The sequence below is a fragment of the Lynx canadensis genome, chromosome B2, assembly GCF_007474595.2.
Source record: "Lynx canadensis isolate LIC74 chromosome B2, mLynCan4.pri.v2, whole genome shotgun sequence".
Lineage (NCBI taxonomy): Eukaryota > Metazoa > Chordata > Mammalia > Carnivora > Felidae > Lynx > Lynx canadensis.
This window is the reverse complement of record NC_044307.1, coordinates 91,383,012-91,409,399: the sequence shown is the minus strand read 5'-3', so window position 1 is coordinate 91,409,399 and position 26,388 is coordinate 91,383,012. Positions and strand designations below refer to the sequence as shown.

General features: G+C 33.4%; 1 protein-coding gene across 1 annotated transcript in view; it reads left to right on the top strand.

The window, feature by feature from the left end:
* The window catches only part of ASCC3 (activating signal cointegrator 1 complex subunit 3), a 362,261-nt gene that overhangs the window by 95,864 nt on the left and 240,009 nt on the right, over window positions 1-26,388 (top strand). Inside the window, 2 exon segments of the mRNA XM_030317096.1 lie at window positions 3,787-3,987; window positions 4,441-4,581. Of these exon segments, the coding sequence (XP_030172956.1) occupies window positions 3,787-3,987; window positions 4,441-4,581 (342 nt within the window).

The following is a 26,388-nucleotide window of genomic DNA, read 5'->3' as shown; positions in this document are numbered from 1 at the left end:
TTTTTTTTTTTTCTCTTGGTAGAACCTGGAAGTGATATGGCCTGATCATATGTTTAATTATATGTTTGACTTTTAAAAAATTGTCAAATTGTTTGCAAAGTCTTTGTACTATTTTAGATACCTACCAGCAGAATTATGAGTATCAGTTCCTCCACATCCTCATCAACACTTGCAGTGGTCACTTTTTAAAATTGTAGCTATTTTAATAGATGTGTAGTGTTATCTCACTGTGATTTTAACTTTCATTTCCCTAATGACTAATAATATTGAGCATCTTTTTGTGTGCCATCCAGATACTTTCTTTGGTGAACTGACTGTTTAATTGTGCCCATTTAAAAAATTGGATTGTTTGATTTCTTATTGTTGTGTTCTGAGAATCCTTTATATATCCTGGACATAAGTCTTTTGTCAGATGTATACTTTGCAAAGATTTTCTTCCATGCTGTCTTCTTTCATTTTCTTAACAATATTTTGAAGATTACAGGTTTTTCATTTGGCTTAAGTTCAGTTTATCAATTCTTTGTTTACAGATTATGGTATATTTAAGACATTTTGGTCTAACTCAAGACCACAAAAATGTTCTCTTCCATTTTTTTCTATAAGTTATATAGTTTTAAGTTTTACATTTAGATCTATGATCTACTTTTGAATTAATTATTGTATGGTGGGAGATATGGATTCAAGGGTTTTTTTGTTTGTTTGTTTGTTTTTGTTTTTTTTTGTTTGTTTTTTATATATACATATCCATTTGTTCCAGCATGATTTATTGAATAATACTATCCTTCGTCATCTGTATTGCCTTTGAGCCTTTGTCAAATATCCGTTGTTGGTATACATGAGGGTTTATTTGTGGATTCCTTGTTTTGTTTCTTGATCTATTTATCTTTATGCTAATACAATGCTGACTTGATTTCTCTAGTTTTTTAATAATCCTTGAAACCAGTTGAAATCAGTTGAGATGTTGATTGAAATTGCACTGGATTTATAGATAAACTTGGGAAGAATTGGCATCTTTTAAAGGATTTTCTTTTATTTCTCTTAGCAAAATTATGTAGTTTTCAATATATATGTTTCTCATCCCTTAAGATTTTCATAATTTTGATACTATTGTAATTGATTTTTAAGTTTTTCCTTACTTTCAGATTTTCACTGCTAGTATATAGAAATATAACTTTTTAAAAAATGTTGAACTTATATCCCACAAACTTCTTAAATCACATATAGTGTTAGATGATATTTTGTAGATTCCATCAGACTTTTTGCATAGAAAGTCATGTCATCTCTAAATGAAGACAGTTTTTCTTCTTTCCTGTGTAAATGCCTTTATTTCTTAAAAAAAAAAAAAAAAAAAAAATGCTGGATTGCACTGACCAGAACCTCCAGTATAATATTAACTGCTGAGTGCAACATCCCTGTTGTGTTCCTAATTTTAGGGGAAAGCATTTAGTGTTTCACCATTAAGAATAGTATGAACTGTAGCATTTTTATATATCCCCTTTATCAGATTGAAGAATTCCCTTCTATTTCTAGTTTGCTGAAAGTGTTTTGTTTTGATTTGATTTGACTTGTTTTTAATCAGGAATGGATATGGGATTTTGTCAGATTTTTTCCCCTTCATTTATTGAAATGATCATGTGGTTTTTCTGTTATAGCTTATTTCTATGGTGAATCATACTGAGTTTTCAGTGTTAAACTATCCGTGCATTTTTGTGATAATCTCCACTTGGTAATATTATTATTATGTTGTAGAATTATGTAAGTTTTGTTTATATTTTCTCTCTGTGTTCATGAAGAGTATTGTTCTATAATTTTTTTTTGTCTTATTTTGATATCAGGGAAATGTTTGCCACATAGAATGATTTGGGAAGTATTTTCTCCTTTGCAGTTATTCTGAATAGTCTAAAACCACATGTAGAATTGGTATTATTTCCTCCATAAATGTTAGGTAGAATTTATCAATGATGCTAACTGGGCCAGGAGTTTTCTTTTTGGGAAGGATTTTAACCTCAGCCTGTTAATTTATTTAATAGATACAGGGTTATTAAAGTTGTACATTTATTCTTGAGTGAACTTTGGTTACCTGTGTCATTTAAGAAAGTTGTCCATTTCATCTGTGTTGTCAAGTGTAGTGGTATAAAGTTATTTATTAAAATTTCCCCATTCTTAAAATATCTGTAGCATCTGTAGTGATGCCATCAATCTCATTCTTGGCATAAGTAATGTCTGTCTTCTCTTTTTTTCCCTGATGAATCTAGATTAATCAGTTTTATTGATCTTCTCAAAGAATGTGCTTTTTTTGTTTTCCATTTCTTTGATATCCACTTTGATCCTAACTATTTCCTTTATTCTGCTTAGTTCGGTCTTAATTTTCTCTTTTATTCTGGAAGATGCAGTTGTTCATTTAAAACCATTCTTTTTTCATATAGGTGGTTAGTGCTATATATTTCTCCCTAAGTATTACTTTTAGCAGTATCCACAAATTCTGATATGTCGAGCTTTCTTTTTCCTTCGGTTGACAATACTTACCAAATTCCTTTTGATTTCTTCTTTCATCCATGGGTTATTTAGGAAGTGTGTTATTTAATTGCAAATATTTGGATATTTCCTAAGGATATTTCTGTTAAAGATTTCTAATTTTATTCCGTTGTGATCAGAGGACATGTTTTGTCTTTATTACTTTTCCTTTTGTTGAAACATGTTTTATGGTCTAGAATATACTGTATTTTTTAATGTTTTATGAACACTTGATAAGATTTTGTATTCTATTGTTAGATGAATACCTGACCTGTCAGTCAGGTCAAATTGGTTAATAGTGCTGTTCATGTCTACTATAACCTTGTTGATTTTCATGCCTACTTGTCCTATCAGCTGTTGGGAAGGATGCTGAGGTCATTTGCTGTATTTTGAAGATCTGTTATTAGGTATATTAGCCTTTATGACTATAATTAATTATTCTCTTTTTCATTGTGAAATTACTGCCTTTATTCCTGGTAATTATTCTTGGGTTTGAAATTTATTTTTTGTGATATTACTATAGCCATTCCAGTTTCCTGCCATTAATCCTATCCAGTTTTTTGTTTGCCTTCAGACATTGTAGTTTTCATTTCTAAAGACTTTTCATATGGGAGACTTTAGGAAAAATTATTTAACCACTCTGTCTTCATTTTCTTCTTTGTTAAAGGCACATAATAAAAGAACCTATACCATAAAATTGTTTTGAGAATTGAGTAAATGTATCAAAATGCTCACAAATACATATATATCACAGTATAAGTTCTGAATAAATGTAATCTACAGCTATTGTTCCTACTCTTATGGCTGCTGTTTAAAAAAAGTATTTTTAATCCATAACATATTGAAACAATTTCCTATTGATTTATATACCCAAGAAGTTTCTTGTTTGGACTTTCGTTAGTCATCTTTAATCTAACTAAACTAGAATATCATCACAACTCAAAAAAATACCTGTTTCATTTTGTTTTTATTTTGTACTTAAGATTGTGTACAAAAATACAGGTATAGTGTCATTATCATATTTTTCAAATTCAGTGAATATGTAATTCCCAAATGCATTAGAATTATACAGTAGTTGTGAGTTCTCAAATGTACATACTTTGGTTTAAATATAGGACATATTGAAATTAGTCATTTTTTTAATCAAAGGAAGTAAATGTTTACATTTAATATTTTGTATGAGTCCTTCACATTACTATCATTTATTATGAGTCATTTATTTCTTTCCTTCTTTCTCTCTCCCTCTCTCTCTCTCTCTCTCTCTCTCTCTAGATTGGGCAGCTGGCTTTTAAAGGAATGAGGAGACTCAATAGAATCCAGTCAATTGTGTTTGAGACTGCCTACAACACCAATGAGAACATGCTGATTTGTGCCCCTACTGGGGCTGGAAAGACCAACATTGCAATGCTTACAGTTCTGCATGAAATTCGCCAACATTTTCAACAAGGTGTCATCAAAAAGAATGAATTTAAGGTAGGAAATTAACAGGTTACACCATAACTTTTTAAATTGTAAAATTAAAATCATTTGTAGTTGTTCATGTTACATGAATTCTAGAATAAAAGGATATATTCATGATGTCATGTAAAGATTGCTGCTTGAATTTCTCTATTACTGTGAAAGCATTCCCAGTTTGTGTTAGGAAAATCCTATTACCCCTGTGAAAAGCTGTGAAAATACATTTAGCTTTGAAGCAAAACCAATTTTCAGAGGGATGAGACTATATACAAAAATTTCATTGTCCTTTAAATAGCTGCACACTTATCCAAGAAGGAGAAGTACTTTTCAGATATCACTATTAAGATTTTTTACTCCTAGTGGCTACAATTATATTTCACAATAAATTGTGACTTACATGGACTGCTGTGAAACAAATGACCTTCTAGGTTTTGCTCATTTATCAAGGTGGTGTTTTCCTTGGCACAGATTGTATATGTTGCTCCAATGAAAGCCTTGGCAGCTGAAATGACAAATTACTTCAGCAAACGTCTAGAGCCACTGGGCATCGTTGTGAAAGAATTGACTGGGGATATGCAGTTGTCAAAAAATGAAATTTTACGAACTCAGGTATGTTGTGTACTTAGACTTTTTTAATACCATTATTTTTCAGGTAATAGTGAAAATTGTTAAACAACTATACCTAAGTAGCTATAAAATATAAACCTAATGAAATGAACTTCTTTTGTCTGTAATTACATCTTACCTCCACAAAAGAGGTTTTTGCTGGTGCACTGTCCTATTTTATCCCTTCTAACTATGATTCTTGCTGTATCTTGACTATTGTTAGACGTCTGGTGTAAATTTTAAGTCCATTAACACTAAATGTTTTTTTTTAAACAGTAGAGAATGAGAATGTGGATAAGACCAGACTTCAGTTTTAAGAGCAGGAAAATATATAGATTCTTAAATGACCCCACTAGTATTCTAAACTATTGTATAAGGATTGCTTAACAAAAAATAAAAGTTTTTAGTCATTCTTTATTTCATCAGATAGAAAGTTACTAAATCACACACTGTATATAGCACTATATTAGGTGAAGTGCGTGACAGCAAAGATATTGAAGATACCCTTCCTGCTTTCAAGGATCCTATACTATGACTGAATAGGCAAAAACTATATTAGAGCTATAACAAGATTATCATTAATTGATGCAACATCAACTAAGGTAATGTTCATTATGCTCTGGAAAAATCCAATAATGGATAACCAAATATTAATGGGATAGTTCAGCCTCAAGGATGATCTGGAGTGGGCACTAGGGAATACACTGGCCTATTAGCCTGGCATCCTTGCCAGTGTCTCAGGAGAAATTACTGTCCTTACTGGTTGTTAAATATGTATTTTTTAAACATTATACCTGATATGTAATTAATACTATTAGAATTTAAAGTCAGGGGTTGGGGGATGGGGATTGGAGAAAGGTGGTCAAAAGGTATAAACTTCCAGTTATGAGATAAGTACTAGGGACACAATGTAAAACGTGATGACTATAGCTAACCCTGCTACATGTTATACAGCCAAAGTTCTTAAAGAGAGGATATCCTAAGAGTTCTCATCATAAGGAGAATTTTTTTTTCTTTTTATTTCGTTTTCATTTTATTGGTAACTTTTTAATTGTATGATGGATGTTAACTAAACCTACCATAATAATCATTTCACAGTATATGTAGGTCAAATCATCATGCTATATACCTTAAACTCATACAGTGATATATGTTAATTATTTCTCAGTGAAACTAGAAAAAACAAACAAAAGTGGTTAGAGGAAGCAGATAGACATCTTTCGAAAGGATACATGCAGATGGACATTAGGTATATGCAGAGATGCTCAGCATCACCAATCATCAAGGAAATGCAAATCAAAACTGAGATATCATCTCACACTTGTTAGAATGCCTACTATCAAAAAGGCAAGATAAGAAGTGCCAACAAGTATATGGAGAAAAGGGAACTTATGTGCACTGTTGGTTGGAATGTAAATTGGTGCAGCCCTGGAAAACAGCATGGAGGATCTTCATAAAATTGAAGGTAGAACTACCTTATGATCCAACAATTCTGCTTCTGAGTGTATATCCAACAGAAATGAAATTAGGATCTCAAAGATCCTGTGTTCATTACAGCATTATTAAAACAGCCAAGAAAAAAATACTTTTAGACTTTAAAGATTTATTAGTGAAGATCAGACACATATTTCAGTTGTAGTAGATAAAAGGCAGTAATCAGGATTTAGCACTCATTATTTTTAATATTCTTTTTATTTTATGAAATAATAGAAGGGAGTGTATTAATGTTTAGCATCTGTCACAGTTTTTAAAAAATCTCTAACAAATGGTTTTGTGTTTCAAAAAGAGGTAGCAGAAGGAAAAAGTCAGTGGAGCTACAACATAGTTTTTATATTTAGTATCTATAAAACTTTTTCTTTGCCCTTTTACATTATACTACAATCTCAGATTTACTTATTTTGTTAACATGAATAGATTTTTAACTGCTGAAAATGGTCGACAGTAAAGCACACATTATTTGAATTTTGATCACATATTTATGAGTTCAGGTAATGGGACCTTAGGAGCTTGACCTTTCTTTTCTTTCACATTTTCAGCTTCAGAATTAATTTTAAAATGTATAGTGTACTTCTACGACAGTTAATTTAGGTCTTTTGTTGGGTAAATTCTAATCCTAAAATAATGTAAAAGAATTATGTGTTTTTATTATAAAAAATATATTATTTTTAAATATTTTGTCAGTGGTAACAGCTGAATAGTAAACAAACGAATAATTTTATTATTCTGTCATTGTAAGTTTTAGCTTATATTGCATAACTGTGATACATGGTTAGGTTTTAAAGACCAGACTAATATGTGGGGTCTTCATTAATTACTCTGGCTAAAATCAATATGGTAATTTTTGACGTACGTTTTATCCCATTGCCTTGAAGGGATATGAGTCTCTTTTATTAACGATAGTGTTCTTTTCTCTAGTGATTCTTTGGATCAGCATGTCCTGAACTCTATCAACGGACACTTTAAGCTACTCTAGTTATTGCTTTCAGCCACTAGAGCTGTGCATGGTTGGGAAATTCACTCATGTAGGAAAAGCATCAAACTTACAGATTTTGTTCTGGGTAGTTATGTCTTTTTAGAGTAGGTTTTGTTCTGGTGTTGGCCTGCTTTTTTACATGGACTCCTGGGTTTTCTCCCATAAAAGTATTACTAGCTTTTATTCTGGCATTTGGAAGGTTCCCATGTTATTGGGCTTTTCACACTGATTTTCAAGCTGCTCTCTCAACTCTGAATCCCACCTCTGAACTCTGATATCTGGCACCTTCAGCCAGTGAGGCTGTGGTTTTCCCACCTCCTTTTTTTGCAGCTGTAGCAGTGGGTCTGTGATCATACTCTTGGGTCAGTAATTTGCAAACTGGTAATTCTTAATCCCTTTCAATTGATATTACATTTCTCTGTTGTTTACCACTTTCTGATTCTGCCCTGTGTCTTAAACAGTTTTTTTTTAATTGTATACAGTATTTTATGATTATCTGCAGAAATTCCTGCCACTTGTTTGTTCATCTGCCATTATTGGTAATTTCAATTTCCTAATATTTTTATTATTGAGTTTATTAGTATTTCAAACATACTAATTGTCTTCTCCTAGCAGTGAAGGTGGGAAGCATATTTTAAAAATCTAACTGTTCTTTTAAAAGTTTATCCAAGGGACACGTGGCACCACAAGGCTTAGTCGGTTGAGCATCAACTTTGGCTCAGGTCACGATCTCTTGGTCTGTGAGTTGGAGCCCTGCGTGGGGCTCTGTGCTGACAGCTCAGAGCCTGGAGCCTGCTTTGGATTCTGTGATTCTCTCTCTGACCCTCTCCCACTTATACTGTCTCTGTCTCTGTCTCTCCCTCTCTCTCTCTCAAAAGTAAACATTAAAAAAAAACAATTTATCCAAAACCCATACATTTTTTCCTCATAACATTTTTTTAGAATCTTGTTATTCCAAATGAATTTTTCTCAAAAATATATTCAACATATTATATGCAAAATGCCTTTTATTTTCATTATTTTAATCATCACATGAGTGGAGACATTCTAATAATTTCTTAAAATGCATTTTTATTTTTATTTTAAAAAATTTTTTAATGTTTATTTTTGAGAGAGAGAGAGAAAGAGAGAGGGAGAGTGCTCAAGTGGGGAAGGGGAATAGAGAGAGAGGGAGACACAGAATCTGAAACAGGCTGCCAGCTCTGAGCTGTCAGCACAGAGTCCCACACGGGGCTCGAACTTGGGAACAGCGAGATGATTAGCTAGGCTGAAGTTGGACTGACTGAGCCACCCAGGCACCCCCTTAAAATGAGGTTTTAATTAAAGGATTTTTCTGTAAATTTCTAACATTTTCTATGAAATTTGAGTGTTGAGATACCACCCCGCCTTTTCCTTGAAACATTAAAAAAAAAAAATTTTTTTTTTTTTAACTTTATTTTTGAGAGAGAGAGAGAGCATAAGCACGGGAGGGGCAGAGAGAGAGGGAGACACAATCCGAAGCAGGTTCCAGGCTCTGAGCTGTTAGCACAGAACTCAACTCTGGGAGCATGATTTAGTTATGTTAAAAGCAGGGCTTGAACTCACAAGTGGTGAGATCATGACCTGAGCAGAAGTCGTATACTTAACTGACTGAGCCACCCAGGCGCCCCTCCTTGAAACATTTTAAATTTTATTTTGTTAAAGAATCTAGAGAACTGTTACCTGAAAACAGGAGTAACAATTATATTTTTACATATACAGTTGACCCTTGGACAATGTGGGGGTTTAGAGGTGCTTATCCCCCCCCCACCATAGTTAAAAATCCATGTATAGGTTTTGACTTTCCAGAAACTTAACTATTGTTGACCAGAAGCCTTTCCAATAACATAAACAGTCTACTAACACATATGTTTATATGTTATATGTATTATATACTGTCTATTCTTACAATAAAGTAAGCTAGAGGAGACATAATGTTATTAAGAAAATTGTAAGGAAGAGAAAATACATTTATAGTACTATATTATATTTATCAAAAGAAATCTGCATATAAGGGGACTTGCACAGCTCAAACCCATGTCATTCAGGGGTCAACTGTAGTCACTTGAACAAATTTTGGTTCTTTTAACATAACTAAATCATGCTTAAATTTTTAAGTGTATATAATGGAAAGAAGTTGACAGATTTGTATAACACAGTGCAGACTTCAAACTTATGGACACATTTGATTCTGAAAGTATGCTCATGTATTTATAGAAGGTGTGTTACATATGATACATTCCAAGTTAGCTCCCAGAGTTACCTGAACATACAATTACAGAGATCATATCTCAAAACTACACATCAGGACACATAGACTGATTTTTTTAGTATGTGATTTTTACTTTCATAATGTCTTGTAAGGCATATAGATTAACTCAAAATTTGACTTTTAAAAAATTGCCTCCATTAAAATTTTCTGAAATTTGAACCATTCTAGAGTATCTGAGATCATACATATGATGTGTATGTCTTACCTAAAGAAATGAGTTTTGTATCCCAATGGATACAATTTTAGGGAAGAAAGCAAGTCAGTTTATTCCTCTTTTATTGCTTGCAAGTCTAGCCTTAAAAAATTTTCTGCAAATGGTAAGTTCAGCTTTGGCAATCTTAAGTCACTGTTGTGCCAAAACCACGGCTCTTCCTCTGTGTAATTCTGCTTTGGTCTTTCTGCACATCATTAACAGCCTTTTTTTTTTTTTTTTTTTTTTTTTGGTTTTAAACTCTGCATTGATTTGGTCATTCTCATTACACTACAGCAGGAACTCTCAAAATGCGGTACAGGGATGTTATATCTCCTAGGATTCTTTCCGGGGTTGGCAAAGTTAAAACCTATTTTAGAATAACATGATGATATTATTTTCTTTCACTCTCCTTCTCTCACACATATATCGTGGAGTTTTCCAGAGTCTGCATAAGGTGTGATGTTGTCATCATTGATGGCTTATGGAATGAATGCTTTCTATTCTTTTTTTAAATTTTTAAAAATTTTTAAAATTTTATTTAAATCCAAGCTAGTTAACATATAGCGTAGTAATAGTTTCAGGAGTAGAATTTAGTGATATATCACTTAGATATTATACCCACTGCTCATCCCAACAAGTGCTGTCCTTAATGTCCATAACCCATTTAGTACCTCCCCTCACTGAACACCCATCCAGCACTTTCTAGTATAAGAAATTGAGATAGAAAGAAAGACAGAAAGACAGAAAGACAGAAAGACAGAAAGAAAGAAAGAAAGAAAGCCCACAAATACAAAAGCTCTTTGGGCCCTCAGTAATTTTAAGAGTGCAAAGAGGTTCCAAAGCCAAATCATTTTGAGAACTACTACTTACATAAGATAGTGGATTCTCTTCATAATCTACATCCAGCCTGCTTTTCAACCTTACGTCCCAACTGCTTTCCTATATACACTCTAACCAGACCATTTTTGCTTTTTCTAAAGAGCATTGCTCAAGTAACATTTTCTCAAGTAAACAATTCTATTTCCTCATGCATTTTCTCTTTTTCATAATGTCTTTTTTTATTCATTGACAGTTATCCAAATCTTACCCATTCTTCAAAGCCCAGTTCAAACCCCATGAGTACTTTCTCTTGTCTGAATCCTATATCACCATTCATTTATATTCATAAAATAAGATCTATTCCATAAAATCGATACTTTTGGATCTGGTGTGATCTTAGAAATCTGGCCCACTCTCAAAATTGCAATTGCTCTTGCACTGTATCTACCTGTGTTACTAATGCCAATGAAAGAACACTTATGGAAAGACAAGGGAATTAACATTTGCCTTCAAATTATGAGTCAGTCACTATGCTAAGTATATATGTGTATCCTTGGTTAGTCATTACAAGAACCTTATTGACTAGTGTCTCCACTTTACAGATAAAGTAAAATTCAAATCTACTTAGATTTATATATTATAGTTTCAAAAGATTTATGACACCCCCCCCCCCCATTTGCTTATTTCTGAACTTCCCTAGACCTGCTTTGTGTCTTTGGTCAGTATTTGTTAATTCTGTAAGGGCAGGGACCATGTGCTTGCCCTCAGTAATAGTCTATAAATTGAATCACTTGTGTTTGTTCTTTATTTTCCTCCATGATAAATATAGCCCTACTATTAGTGATGCTAATTTTGTAGATCTGAAACTGTATAGTTTCTTTACTCTAACCCTAAAGGTTAGTATACTAACCTCTTTACCTTGTCCTACTATGTATTCTCACAGATTCTCAAAGATCAGTAGACAGTGCTGTTATCAGTGCCTTTGAGATTGGGCTGCAGAGAAAGCAAAGCGGGAATATTGCAGGGCATGTAGGGGTACAGACATACTCAATTTTTAATTTTGAAGTTTTAATTTTTTGCTTTCCCACCTTTTCACTTTTGTCATTTTTCATAGCTTTTAATGATTCCCCTTCTAGTTTTTTTTTTTTTTTTTGGTAAATAAGTTTCCCAATAATTAATATAATTAAATATAATCTTGAAATTCCCCTGTCATTTAAAAAATATTTTCAGTATTGTTGGTCTTTATTTTTACAATATGGGAAAGCAAATTAGTCTCATTTGTAAATTCTTTGTCATACTATTCTAACATATTATTCCCTTGTTCATAAACTTTCATTGGTTCTTTATTGCTTATTGAATTAAATCCAACTACCTAGCTTGTTAAGAATCTTGTATAAATTAAGTATAATACGAGATGTGATTTCTTTTGTGGTTCACTAGGGACTGTCAGGTCTACTAGCAGTTATGATTTTATTGAGGTTTGAATGTAAAATTTCTTTCTACAAGACAGGATTGTATAATTCTAAGATTTATTGTCATGAGAAACAGCCTACGTAGACAACAAATACGTTGTTGAAGACCAGATGGTCTTCAACTGAAAAGCCACTTTGCACAACTTTAAAGAACTCAGTAAATTTGTCATCAGTGAAAACCCCATTTTTCTTTCCCAACCTTATTTTCTATTGTTCTTCATTTTGATTACTTTCAGATTTCTCCCCCTAACTGGATCATTTGTGAAGAGTTACTGTTGCACAGTGTTCACTGTTGTTTTTAATAGTTCCATTGAGCAATTGTACTTTTCCTTACCCCTGTCCTTCCTCATCTCAGGTTATCTTTTCTGCATCCCTCTCTAATACCATAGATGCAGTGTTCCTTTGAACCTTACTTAGTGAAAATACTGGTCAGAAACTTCAGAAAAGATTTCTCCTGTCCTGGTAGTAACTCTACATTAAAGCAAGGCATATGCCCTGAATTCTGAAATTGTTCTCCTATTTCTTTTATATTTGTTTGCTCATCCTTAGGCTGGGGTGAGTTTATCTGTGCAACTTTTGGAGTCAAGATGAGCTGTTTTAGGTTTTGTTTTTGTTTCTCTTTTGGCTGGGGATGGAGAGAGACTCTGTTAAAATCTTTTAGGTGTAGGCAACAGCAAAGGGAACCCTGAATTTCTGTTATATTCTGTTATTAGAGCTCTGGTAACCTTGGTTGGGAGGCTGTGTGTGGTGTGCATGCATATGCATGTGCTCATATCATGCACACTGCCCTGATTTATTCTTCTCTGAGGAGGGTTTTTATTTTACTGAGAATATGTATATACGTAGGAGTAGAGGGTGGGAATAAAGGGGAGTTGAAAAAATGGGTTTGAAATTACATATGCTAGGTTTCCATTTTATCTGGATATTTGTGTGTTACATGTTTAATTTATTGCTGCCTTCTGTATAAAATCTGAGGGTGTCTTTATTTCATCTCCATTCTTGAAGGATATTTTTTCTGGATATAAACTTGTAGGTTGTCAGTTCTTTCCTTTCACACTTGAAAAATGCCCCACTTTTTTCTGGTCTCCATGGTTTCTGAAGAAATATCCACTGTTATTCAAATTGATCTTCCTCTATAGGTAAAATGTTTCTCTCAGTCTTTTAATATTCTGTCTTTGTCTCTAGTTTCCAGAAATTTGATTATGCCATGTCTAGTTGTAGATGTTTGGGGTTTATTCTGTTTAGTGTTTCTTTACCTTCTTGAGTCTGCAGGTTTGTCACATTTGGGAAACTTTGAACTTGTATTTCTTGAGTCCCTTGTTCTTTCTCCTATCCTGGGACTCCATGGGCAAGAATGTTAGATCTTTTGTTATAGTCCCACAGGACCCTGAGATCTGTTCTTTTTTTTTTTTTTTTTTTCAATCTATTTTCTCTCTGTTGCTCAGATTTGATAAATTCTTTTGATCCATCTTTGAGTTCATGGATTCTTTCATCTATTGACTACATGCTTGCTTCCAGTGACTTTTAATTTAGGGTGTTGTCAGTTTTCATTTCTAAACTTCCTATTTAGTTTTTCTTTGCTGAGACTTTTTTTTAAATTTATTTCAAGTGTGTTTGAAACTGCTCATGGAAAGATTTTTATGATAGTTGCTTTAAAATCTTATCAGATAATTCCAACATGTTGGTAATCTCAGTCTTGGCATCTGTTTCATGTCTTTTCTCATTTGGGTTGAGATTTTCCTGGTTATTGTTTGTTTTCAGTTGTATGCTTGGCCTTTTGGGTATTATGAGACTGGTTTCTGTTTAAATCTTATTACCTGTTACTGCTCAAATGATACCCAGGACTCTTTTCACACATGTCCCCACCCCCTCAGTGCCAGTCTCATCAGCATACGGTGAGGTTGGGGAGGACCACATTTTTCCTTAATGGTGTTTGACTGGTATTGTCAAAAAGTGTTAGTTTGTCAGTGTTTCTCCCTTCAGTACATTGGCTAGAAAAACCTCTAGTATTTTGACTGTTTTGCTTTGTTTTGTTTGAGGGTGAGTTCTGCATTCTTAAGCTTTCTGAGTTGTGACCTTCTTCCACACCAAGCTAGGATGTATTGGAATCAAAGAAAGAAACCCTAAGGAACTCACTGCTAAGTCATTCCTTGAATTCTGAAGTCCCTATAAAGTCCCTCTTTGACTGTTAGAGTCTTCTGATGTCTATTTTATATATTTTGTTTGGAATTTTTACTAATAATAAGATGAAATGTGTCTCCTCCGTCTTCTTAGCCATATAGACTTAAATTATAATGCATTCAAATTTATCAACTTCATCTGTGGTTTGTGCCTTTTTCATTAGTTGTATTTTCTAGGAAATACTACTTTATTCTTCCTACCATTTTTCTTCTGTTAGATTTAAAGTTTTGTTTTTTTTATACTTAAGTCTTGAATCTCCCTGAATTTTTATTGCTATTTTGATGAGGGCAGGGTTCTAATTTTATTGTTTTATCTAAGAAAAGTCATCATATTTTTCTCTTTTTCTTGATGAATATGAAATGTCACCTTCATGATATTCTAAATTCTACTGTTTTCTTCTAGCTCTACTAAGCTTCCTATTGTTACATTGATGTATATGTCTGGCCTGGCCTCAGGACCACAGTGTTTTAATTACTATTATAAGGATGCCTGAGTGGCTCAATCAGTTAAGTGTCCGACTTCAGCTCAGGTCATGATCTCACGGTTCAAGCTCTGTGTCTGTCTCTGTGTTGACAGTTCGGAACCTGGAGCCTGCTTCAGATTCTCTGTCTCCTTCTCTCTCTGCCCCTCCCTTGCTCACACTCTGTCTTTCTCTCTCTTTCTCAAAAATAAATAAACATTAAAAAACATTTAATTACTATTATTTTAGAATAACTGTTGAGTGTAAAGCAAATCCCACTTCCTTACTTTATTCTCATTTTCCAGAATAATCTTAGCTGTTCTTGGACCTTTACTTGAGTATTTTCATTTTGAAATCACACTCTTTCATTTCATTAAAGGATCTGCTGGGATTTTGATTAGATTTGCATTGAATTTATAGAATACTTTGGGGGGAAAATCGAGCCTTTTATCATGTTCTCTCTGCATCCATTACCATTATGTATTTTCCAAATTTTAGGTCTATTTTTGCCCTTCAGAAATGTTTTATAATTTTCATTATAGGTTTTATATATCTTTTCATTGACTCATTTAAGATCTTGTATTATTAGTTGCTATCTTTAAAAATTTCTATTATGTGATGATTATCACTGGAGTTAAGAATGTTGATTTTTGTGTATTTACATTGTATCCCACAATGCTGCTAAATGGCTCTTATTAATACTGATAACTTATCTATAAATATCATTGGTTTTTTATATAGATGGTGATACAATCTGCAGATTACAGTGGCACTGTCTCAGTAACTTTGAAAGTAGCCCAGCCTTAGAGGCCGATGTTTTTATCTTTAGATTCTCTATCTTACTGTGTGTGTGTGTGTGTGTGTGTGTGTGTGTGTGTGTGTATGCTTGTGCTTTCATTGTTTGAAACATTTCATCTTGTATTTTATATTTCTGACCTGGTGAGGAGAGTTTACATCAGCTTATTCTGTTTTCTTGAGTGGGAGTTACAAAATACACTATTCTCTTGTTAATGGACAACAGACAATTAAAAATATCACAGAATAATTATTGAAGTATACGTGAGGGATTGTTAAGAAAGTTTATTTTTGTTTTGAAGGTCTGGAATGTCCAAATCTTTTTCTGAATTATTAAATTAAAAGTTGAAAACAGAGAACCATATATGTTATCTGTCAGGAGAAGAAAATCCACAAACAGAAATATGAAAGTAGTATAAAGTTCAGAAGTACAGAAATTATTCAGCCTATGTCTTATATTTATGGTAAAAAAAAAAGGGTTTTGTTATTATTTGGAAGCAAAATTTACCATAATAAAAGTTTGGCTAATTGAAAATAAACATCCATTTAAAGGAAGCAAGTTTTAAAGTACTAGTGGTTCTTTGATTGATAGCAGTTCCAGACCTCGCTTTTATGTCTTACTCAAATAAAAAAATAAAAAAGGATCTTTAAATATGAATCTCAAATCTCTTATGATGTCTATAAGTATGATGTCTATAAGTATGATGTCTAAAGTATTTTGTTTTGTATTCTTTTCCATGTAGATATATAATTCACAAAGTGTGATTTTTTTCATAGAAAAAGAGTTTCTTTGTTACTTCTGTAAAATTTAGAAGTCTTTTCAGAGTAAATTTGAATTGTGATATTGTGAAATGTGTAGTAGAAAGTTTTTTTTGACTCTTACATAGTTTGGTCACGCTTTTCAAATATCATTTTGTTTTTATATATTTCTCAATATATACTTACCTTTACAAACTTCTCCATCACATGTAAGAAACTCCTGTGTTCTACTTATAATGAAAATAAATTCAACTCCTCTGATTGAATTAAGCAGACTATTTTATATAATTATCTCTAGACCTAGTGCTTGTATGTAGAAAATGTAAAATGTTTTGCAAAAGATTTCTACAGTTGTGTTGTTACAGGGCTGATGTTTTAGGAGGCACATTTGCAGTACATGAGAAGCCAGGATTGAGTAGGTATTTGCTGAATCATGAACTTGTATTTCTAAAAGTATCTTAATCCTACATTTTTTAGAGGGCTAATTTGTTCTGCCTCATTAACAGTTTGGAAGGGATAGGGTTATTGGTTTGTCCTGGTTGATTTAAAATGAGTCTGATTAGTCTGTGTCAAAGATGAAAAAGAAGAGCTCCATATGTGTTGCCACTGTGTGTAAAAGGTATCATGAAGGTGTTCAGTACCTGGGAATGGACATCAGTTGTGAGGAGAGCCACCCTGAAGTTTTGTATGTGACTAAGGTAAATTTTACTGCATGCTTTATTGATGTCCAGTAGTTAGTATAAAGGTTTTATGTTAAACCTAAAACTGAAGACTTATTTAATGTTGTGATTTGGGGATTTTTTTTGTTTTATTATTCTTACTTGGAGAACAAAATGAAAATGATAGAAATAATTTGAAATTTATAATACTCAACACCAGACTGTCTCATTGTATGGGTGATAGAGCAGTATTTTGGGTTCTGCTGAGTGAATGAAAGAGTTTTATAGTCTGGATCTCTGGGCGTGACTCATTATCCATAGTATAATTAGTGTGATGAGAACTAAGATGTTTTCTAGTAAACTTATTTAACTTTGAGCATTTTCCAAACTTATTTGAACATAGATCGCTTCTTTCACAGAACAGTTATTATTAGAACTTGCTTTGAGGGGCATCTGGGTGGCTCAGTCAGTTAAGCATCCGACTTCGGCTCAGGTCATGATCTTGCAGTTCTTGAGTTCGAGCCCCATGTTGGGCTCTGTGCTGACAGTTCAGAGTCTGGAGCCTGCTTCAGATTCTGTGTCTCTTCCTCTCTCTGTTCCGCCCCCACTGATGCTCTGTCTCTCTCTCTCTGTCTCTCTCTGTCTCTGTCTCTCTCTCTCAAAAATAAATAAACTTAAAAAATTTTTTTTTAAATAAAAAGAACTTGCTTTGAGAAATACTGCCCTGGAATATGTTCACTGAATTAGTGAAGCCACATTCCAGTGAAAAGAATTAATCTTACTTTTAATGATGCTAAGAAATTAACACCAGATAAATGTTCTATGGTCTAAAGTATTTGGTTCAGACCAAAACCAAATATGTAAAAGTACATTTCTTTAAAAAAAATTTTTAATGTTTATTTATTTTTGAGCGACAGAGAGGCAGACTGAGAGCAGGGGAGGGGCAGAGATAGAGGGAGACACAGAATCTGAAGCAGGCTCCAGGCTCTGAGCTGTCAGCACAGAGCCCGACATGAGGCTTGAACCCACAAACTGCGAGATCATGACCTGAGCCAAAGTTGAATGCTTAATCAACTGAGCCACCCAGGTGCCCCATAAAAGTACATTTATTTTAAACCAAACTTTCTTTTCAGCAGTTAAAAATCTCTTAAAATATTTTATGGATGATTACACCTTTCAAATATTGTAATATTGACATATCTATTTGATAAAATTTATTCAATAAAATTGTTAGTAATGGCTTGGAAAGTATTTGTTTTCTTAAAACAAATCACTCAAATACAATAAATATAAAAAGTGTGAATATTTGTACGTTTGTACTGAATAGTTGAATATTCAGAATTTAATCATGGTCTAAAACTAATTGTAAGCTCTTCAGTTTGTCCCGGAGTACTAAGAAATTGCTATATCAAACCATGTACAGATTAGTAGTTAATATCAAATATTTTGAAACTATACATTATGTGCAAAGTGCTTTTATGTTTGACATGTAACATTAGGCCTATAGATTATATTTTTCTATACAGTATTGCTCTGTGCCAAAACAAGGTCTCAAAAACAGTTATCTCTTTTAACATAGTATCTTTTATGTTGATGGTCAGAGTTCTTTTTTACAAATATGGAGATATTGTTTGATCACTTCTATTACTGTAACCTTCTCCTCTAGATAGAAGGTATTTTTTAATTTGTCCATTTTTCCATGCCCTTTTATGATGGCATTTAATACAACCTTCTTCCATAACATATCACTTTAATTTTAATGGCAATATTTTAAGATAGCTGATAGCCTTTTTATTGGGGGGAATTACTGTTGTTTTTGGTTTTTTATTGTTTTGTTTTGTTTTGTTTTGTTTCTGTCCAGTATTTTAACAATGAAGTACGGAGATTTTTGGTCAAAATTTGTCAAATTTAAGATATTAGTTAATATCTTAATTTTGAGTTTCAACTCAGGAAATTTAAACATTACCAATTTTATTTTGTTCATGTTACTTGGGACTTAATGAATATTAGTGTATAAGTTTATTAAGCTACAATCTTCAAGATGTTAGATTAGCAAAAATCTTAGATCAAAATGCTTGATTGGTAAAGCCCAGGTCCAAGCTTTAGAGAGCTCCCCAACTTTCTTCTCCAAGTAGGCCCATTCATTTTTTAAGTATCTCCGATTACATAGAAGGGAAATAAGCAGAAAAACAGCCAGATGAGTATATATTTTCTATTAGATCAGTTACTGTCATTTTGCTCATACTCAACTTTATATTTTTCCACATTGAGAATTTTGCATTTACACTGGTATTCTGGATTATGAAAGGGCCAGTAATAATTTTAAAAGGACTATAGTCTTAAGCATATTCTGAATTTATATATAGTACATTGAATTGTCTATTGCATAGGTCTTATAATTTGGTCACACTCTATATAGTGGTCACTTAGGGTATAAATTTTAGTTTGCTCATATAAATAGAATTTGGTTCATTTAATACTCTAGGCATAATTCTGACAGATTAGAGGTTAAACAGATGTAATATACTAAGTTAACATTTTCTCAGCAGGTAGTTTTGTACCTGAGTGCATCAGAGGACAAAGTAACTTCTTTAAGGATAGTGGGTTTGGTTTTAAATATGTTGAGCATGGAAAGATTGCTGGAGTTGTAAACATAACTGAAGTAGAAAGGCAAAATAGTCCAAAAAGACTCCAGAAACATTCTTGGAATTAGAAATATAATGTCACTTAACTTGGATTTTCATTATACAATTCGTAATATATCTAGTGAAATGTGTTAAATGCTCTGTACCTATAGATTAAGATTTCCTGAATCTCATTAACTTTGCCCTCCTTGTTCTATAAAAGATTTAATCTCTTTTACATGAGCACATTTAAAAAAAAAAACACAAAACAGCAGGATGGTATAAACTAAAGGTAAGTAAGAAGGGTAGAAGGGTAAAGGAAAACACAGGCCAGGTTGAAAAGAGAGAAGCCAAAAACAATACTGCTATAATAATGCAGATATAACAAAGTTGAGGGAGTCCTGACCAGGTTTATAAATCATAGTGACCATTTGTCCAGAAGTAATTCTTGAAGATAAGAGGCAAAAATATTTCCCCGGGGCCCTTAAAGAGAGAAAAATCAGTAATGTATTGAAACAAATCTTCAATAACATTTGTCCAGTAGATGCAAATACAGGTTTTATGGACCTTAAAAAACAGCTCTGGCACATAGGAATCTATGGATATATATAAAGAGGAGAGATGTTCTGTGTTTCCTTCTCTTTTAAGGAATTACAAATATGCTGTATGTCTCCATGTTCAAGTGTTCAGTATTGATGACTTCAGTATTTGCTGGGGTTCTCACTGCTTTTTTTGTGTTATGTGTGGGACTATGAAAGTAGCCATGTAAGCCCACACCATCCAGTGTGATCTTAATAATGGGAAAATGTTCTCAGTGGGGTCACAGGCAGCACTTTAAAATCAAACACATTAGTGTTTTTACGGCAAAACTCTTCAGTATTTACACAACATGTAAATTTACACATCAGGTCAGGTTTGCCCTGAAAAATTTATAAATGCTTCTCTTTCAGAGTCTTTTCCCCTTCCTTCCTTCCTTCCTTCCTTCCTTCCTTCCTTCCTTCCTTCCTTCCTTCCTTCCTTCCTTGTTGATCTAGGAATCAGAGACACAATTACTGACCTGAATTAGAAAGTATAAATACTTTCCATAAATGGGAAATTGCATTCAAATTAACAAATTGGGAGGCTAGAAATACAACACTGCCTCTGGTTAGTTTTGAAAGCATTGGTAAGGGGTCTCTGGTTCCTTTTCTAATATGTCGCCTTCACTTTGTCCCCTATTTGTCAGAAATTTAGGACCCTTGGTAAAGAACTCTCATAGGATAAAATAGAAAATAATTGTGGTACATCCTAAGATTTGAAGCAAACTTATGATTAGAGGCATTTAACTTTTATTTTCTGTAATTAAATTAATGCTAAACAATATAGTAATAAAACAGGTCCATTTTACTATGAAAGCTGGTTTTTACTTTTTAAACATATCTTATTACAATTTTTAATAAAATTCTGCTTTGTTTCATTTTATGTAATTTATTTATTTATTTTTAATGTTTATTTTTGAGAATGAGAGAGACAGAGCACGAGTGGGGGAGGGGCAGAGAGAGAGAGAGAGAGAGAGAGGCACAGAATCTGAAGCAGGCTCCAGGCTCTGAGGTGTCAGCACAGAGCGCAATGCAGGGCTCGAACTCACAAGCTGTGAGATCATGACCTGAGCCAAAGTCAGTTGCTCAACCAACTGAGCCACCCAGGCGCCCCATTTTATGTAATTTAAATGAAAAACTGAGGTCAGTAGTATTTTTATTGGTCATATGAATGAGTGATTGGATGTAACAATGTTGAGGCAGATTTAATGTGGTAAACCTGGATTTATATAAGAGGTGAGCAGGAGGGAATGGTCTAAGACATGTGTTCTTAACATGAGCAGGAGGGAATGTGTTCTCAGACATGTTTAGATCAGAAGCTATCTGATGAAAGCAATGGACCCTGTCCATGGGAAATTGGATTGGGGATTCAGATAAACACAAATAGTATATAAACAGAAATATTATATAAATAAATATTATGCACAGTTTATTATAATAGTTAACTCCTCTCAGGTGAAGCAGCCCTAGCCCAAGGCGTCCATTCTTAGAAAAGGAGAGGATACCATGACTTGGAAATTACAATGTTGGAGTATTTTTGTTGGGTAAATCAGCCATTGGAATCTGTACACTTGAGTTGGCCCTCGGGTTTAGTAGAACACTACAGATTTTAACTCCAATGTGCTGGCACTTCTTGGTTGCTTTCCTGTGTTGAGGATCAAATGTTTTATATAAGAATGGTGAAGTATATATTATTGGGCACTCAATAATGCCATTATATTGTTAGCTATGACACAAAGCAGTTGAAAAAGTTTCGTTAAACTTTATTTGGTACAAAGTGTGAAATTGTAGAGACAAAGATCTGGTTAGTTAGTGAGATTCCTATTTTATAAACATTAAAATGATTTTTTTTAGTGTTTATTATTTTGAGAGAGAGACAGCAATTAGGGGAGGGACAGAGAGAGGGAGACAGAGAATCCCAGGCAGGCTCTGCAGCTGTCAGCACAGAGCGTGATGTGGGACTCGAACTCAGGAACCTGAGCCAAAACCAAGAGTCAGACTGAGCCACCCAGGTGCCCCTAAAATGATTCTTGAAGACTCTAGGATAAATATATTTCATGAGTTTTATGATACAGTTTGCATTTTTTACAGATTATTAGCACACAGAAATATGTTAGTTCTGAGAAAACTAGATTGTCTTGGCAGACATAATTTACTTTTGAATAGTCAGTTCCTCTAAAACTGAGTTGCCTTGTTAGGGCAAGGACTTCATAATTCAGACACATCTTCAGGTTTCTTCCACAAGGCATCCACAGAAAGTGAGTATTCTATGTCCTTATTTGTATCTCTGATTTTTTTGAAGTTGTGGATTTGTTCTTATCACTTACCTTTGAGTTTTTTATTTTTATATTTTTATTTTATTTAAAAAGTTTTCTTTTTAATATTTATTTTTGAGAGAGAGAGACAGAGCATGTGTAGAGGAGGGGCAGAGAGAGACACAGAATCTGAAACAGGCTCCAGGCTGTGAGTGGTCAGTACAGAGCCCGACGCATGCTCAAACTCAAACTCAAACTCAAACTCAGTCAGACTCATGAACCATGACATCCTGAGCTGGGTCTGAGTAAGAAGCTTAACTGACTGAGCCACTCAGGCACCCTACCTCTAAGCTTTTTAAAAAAATCTCTGCTTTGAAACAATTTGCTGAATAAAAACATTTTATGTTAATCTGAATACTTTCACTTTCTTGAACAATACCAAATTTTTCTCCATAGTTTGGTATGGTGTGATGTCTGAGAAATTTAGGCTTATGAGACCTGAGAGCTTGGTAGGTTATGACAATTTGTTACTTTCAAGTAGTTCTTGATTTGAGAGCAAGTTTTCTTTTGTTTGGGAGCAGTTATTTTAGTCAATATTACAGGCAGTTATTTTCAAAAAGGCTTTTGTTTCAGAAACACTGCAACAGAAGCATGAAGTTTCTGTAAACCTAAAATGGAATATGCAGCTGGTTAATTTTAGGAATTGTAGAGAGCTATGCTTGCTGGAATTTTTATGATCTAAATAGTATCCTTTGAATTTATAGTTTGCACATGTCTGTAAAAATTATTTTTGTATATCAAAATGAATGTATGAAATCATACTTTTGTAGAACTTTGTGCCATTATAGGCATACATAATTTAAAAAAATTAACATTCATTTATGAGAGACAGAGGCAGAGCGTGAGCAGGGGAGGGGCAGAGAGAGAGGGAGACACAGAATCTGAAGCAGGTTCCAGGCTCTGAGCTATCAGCACAGAACCCAACGTGGGGCTCAAACTCACAAACCATGAGATCACGACCTGAGCCGAAGTTGGAAGCTTAACCAACTAAACCACCCACGCGCCCCACCATACATCATTTTTAAAAAGAAAACTGAATGTACTTGTAGTCATCATTGATTTGAACCTTGGTTAAAATTACTACATAGAAATATTTATTGCTTGTTGTTATTGGATAATCAAGGTTGCCAGAACATTAGAAGGCATGCCTATAGATAGTATGATATATGTTATGTTAGATCTGTATTTTAGACCATTTCGTATCCTAAAGGTCATTTTCTTTATGTTTTATTGTGCAGTTTTACAACTGGAGCTCTGTGGCACTTTTTAAGACCAGTGTGAATTAAATGTTAATTTTGTTTGAGAATTTTCATACTTTGGATTTTTTTCTCCCTTCAAAAGGTTAATATACTCATTGTAAGAAAGTTTAAAAAATACATAAAATTACAAAGTTTAGCATATTAATCTTTTTTTAGGCAAATATGTAAAGCTTTAAAAAATGAAAGTGGATTGTATATTATTTGTTACATTTTTCCCAGTAAATATTTTTGCATATCAATTAATTCATATTTCATGGCATTTGATAACTACAGAGTATTCTCCTTCTGGATATACTAAGTTAACTGTACACTTCTGGTGACTTTTACTTCTGGTGAGTAACATTTATTTACTCACTAACTTATGGCAGACTGAACACTTAGGGGAAAGAGGAAACTAGGATATCTAAGAAACTTAGCTGATACGGTAGAGAAGAAAACTTTCTCTTATTATTTTGTGTTGATTTTTCATGGACTTCAGGTTAAGGTATCCTTTACATTCACATTTATCCTTCTTCACTTTTAACCATCAGCATGGACTTCACATTTCTTTATGTCCAGAGATTGACTGGATCTAGTCTCCTTAAAAGTCTCCTTTGTCTTTTCTATTGTTGTGTGATAGGCTTGTATATAATATCCTCCCCTAGACTTGTAGGTTGGGCTGAGTTATCTAGTTATTCGTATTCCAATTATAATGCTTTTTTTTTTCCCCCTCTACTCTTCAAATCTAAGTGCAGTCTAATCTTGGAACTGCTATGTTTAAAAAATTAAGTAACCAAAAATGATATTCTATGCTATTTTAATTCTCATTGGTGTACAATTTGTATATTGTAAATATTTTTTTTATTTTAAACAATGATTAATCACCTTATACACTGTAAGTACTTTGTATTCAGGATTCACCTGGGTTTAAGGCAGGCCTCGACTTCAAAAGCTGAGTCTGAAAAAATAATACCAGTGCCCTCTAGTCATTCCTATTTGCCTTAAAAACATTTTCATTGTACAGTGCTTTGTTCCTTCAAGTTATAGAGAACTAAAATATTCAAAATGTTTTCCTATTGTTATTTAATATAATATATAAAAATATTTTGAAGATAGTGTTTTGCACGTAGTCGGCCTTCAACAAATGTTAGCTCCTTTCTGCTTCTTTATTGGGTTCTTAATTCTGCTCCTTACCCACTATACTTCACGAGTAATAACCCCAGAGACTTGATTTATGTTACATTGACTCTTCAAACTCTGCCTGGCTGTTAACAACCAAAGAGAAGAGAAAAATGTGGTGACCTTCCCCCCAGTTTTAGAAATGACAGGATAGTAAATGTGAATGGTGCTTGTTTGGCTGTAAGTGGAATATCCTTTGACTTTTCCCTTTGGCAGAACAGTAATCTGTGGAATTGATCCTTGGAGAAAACCTCTTAAAAGCTTGGCTTAAAAAAAGCTCTTATGTTCAGTTTGACCCTCTTTTTATTAAAGGATGAAAGCTATTCATTCCTAAATTTGAGATTCATTCCTAAATTTCTTACTAGAAAAGAAAATAATAATTGTATTCTAAGGAAAGCAGTAGATACTACCACGTTAAATTTAATACATGTATACGCTTGGTCTTTAAACATTTTATTTTAGCTTTAGTGAGGTATAAGTAGTGTACAAAATAGCTGTACATATTTAAAGAATACAATTTAATGAGTTTTGACATATGTGTATATGAGTGAAACCAACACAATCAAATTGATGAACATATTCATCAGCCCTAAAAGTTTCTTCACACCCCTTTGTACTCTCCCTCCACAACTGTCATCCCCAGGCAACCACTGAAATGCTTTCTGTCACTATAGGTTTGCTTACACTTTCATAAATTGTATGTAAGGGTCCGTATGTACTTTTCTATCTGACTTCTTGAACTCAACCTAATTATTTTGGTATTCATCCATGTTGTTGCATATATTAATGGTTCATTCCTTTGTACTGCTAACTAATGTTGAGTTGCATGAATATATCACAAATTGTTTATCCATTTAATTTTGACCAATATTTGCCTTGGTTCTAGTATTTCACTATTACAAATAAAGCTACAGTGAATATTATTGTATAAGTATTTTTGTGGACATATGGTTTTCACTTTGGAGTTAGTACCTAGGAGTAGAATTGTTGGGGATATGGTAGATACATGTTTAACTTAAAAAAATTTTTTTAATATTCATTTTTGAGAGACAGAGACAGAGTGTGGGGGGGGGGGGGGCAGAAAGAGGAGACACAGAATCCAAAGCAGGCTCCAGGCTCTGAGCTGTTAGCACAGAGCCCAACTTGGGGCGCCAACTCATGGACCGCAAGATGATGACCTGAGCTGAAGTCAGACGCTTAACCAACTGAGCCACCCAGGCACCCCGATGCATGTTTAACTTTTTAAGAAACTACCAAACTGTTTCCAAAATGGCTGTACCATTTTATATTCCTAATAGCCATGTATGAAAATTCTGGTTCCTTTACATCCTCTATAACACTTACATGATTTTTTTTTTTTTTAATTTTAGTTGTTTTAGTGGCTATGTAGTAGCATCTCATTGTGGTTTTAATTTGCATTTCCCTAATGACTAATGATGTTAGGCATCTTTTCATGTGCCTTTTTGGCATCTGTATATCTTCTTTGGTGATGTGTCTTTGCAAATAGTTTGCCTTGTTTAAAGTATTTTAAGCGGGTGGTTTGTCTTACTGTTGAGTCACAAGACTTGTGTAAGACTCTAAATGCAGATCCTCTGTTCGGTATGTGCTTTGCAGTATTTTCTTCTAGTTAATGACCTGCCTTTTCATGTTCATAGCAATGTCTTTTGAAAATCAAATACTTAATTTTTATAGAGTCCCAATTTATTGACTTTTTCTTTTATAGTTCATTCTTTTTTGTGTCCTGTTTTAAAAATATATCCTAAGCACAAGATAAG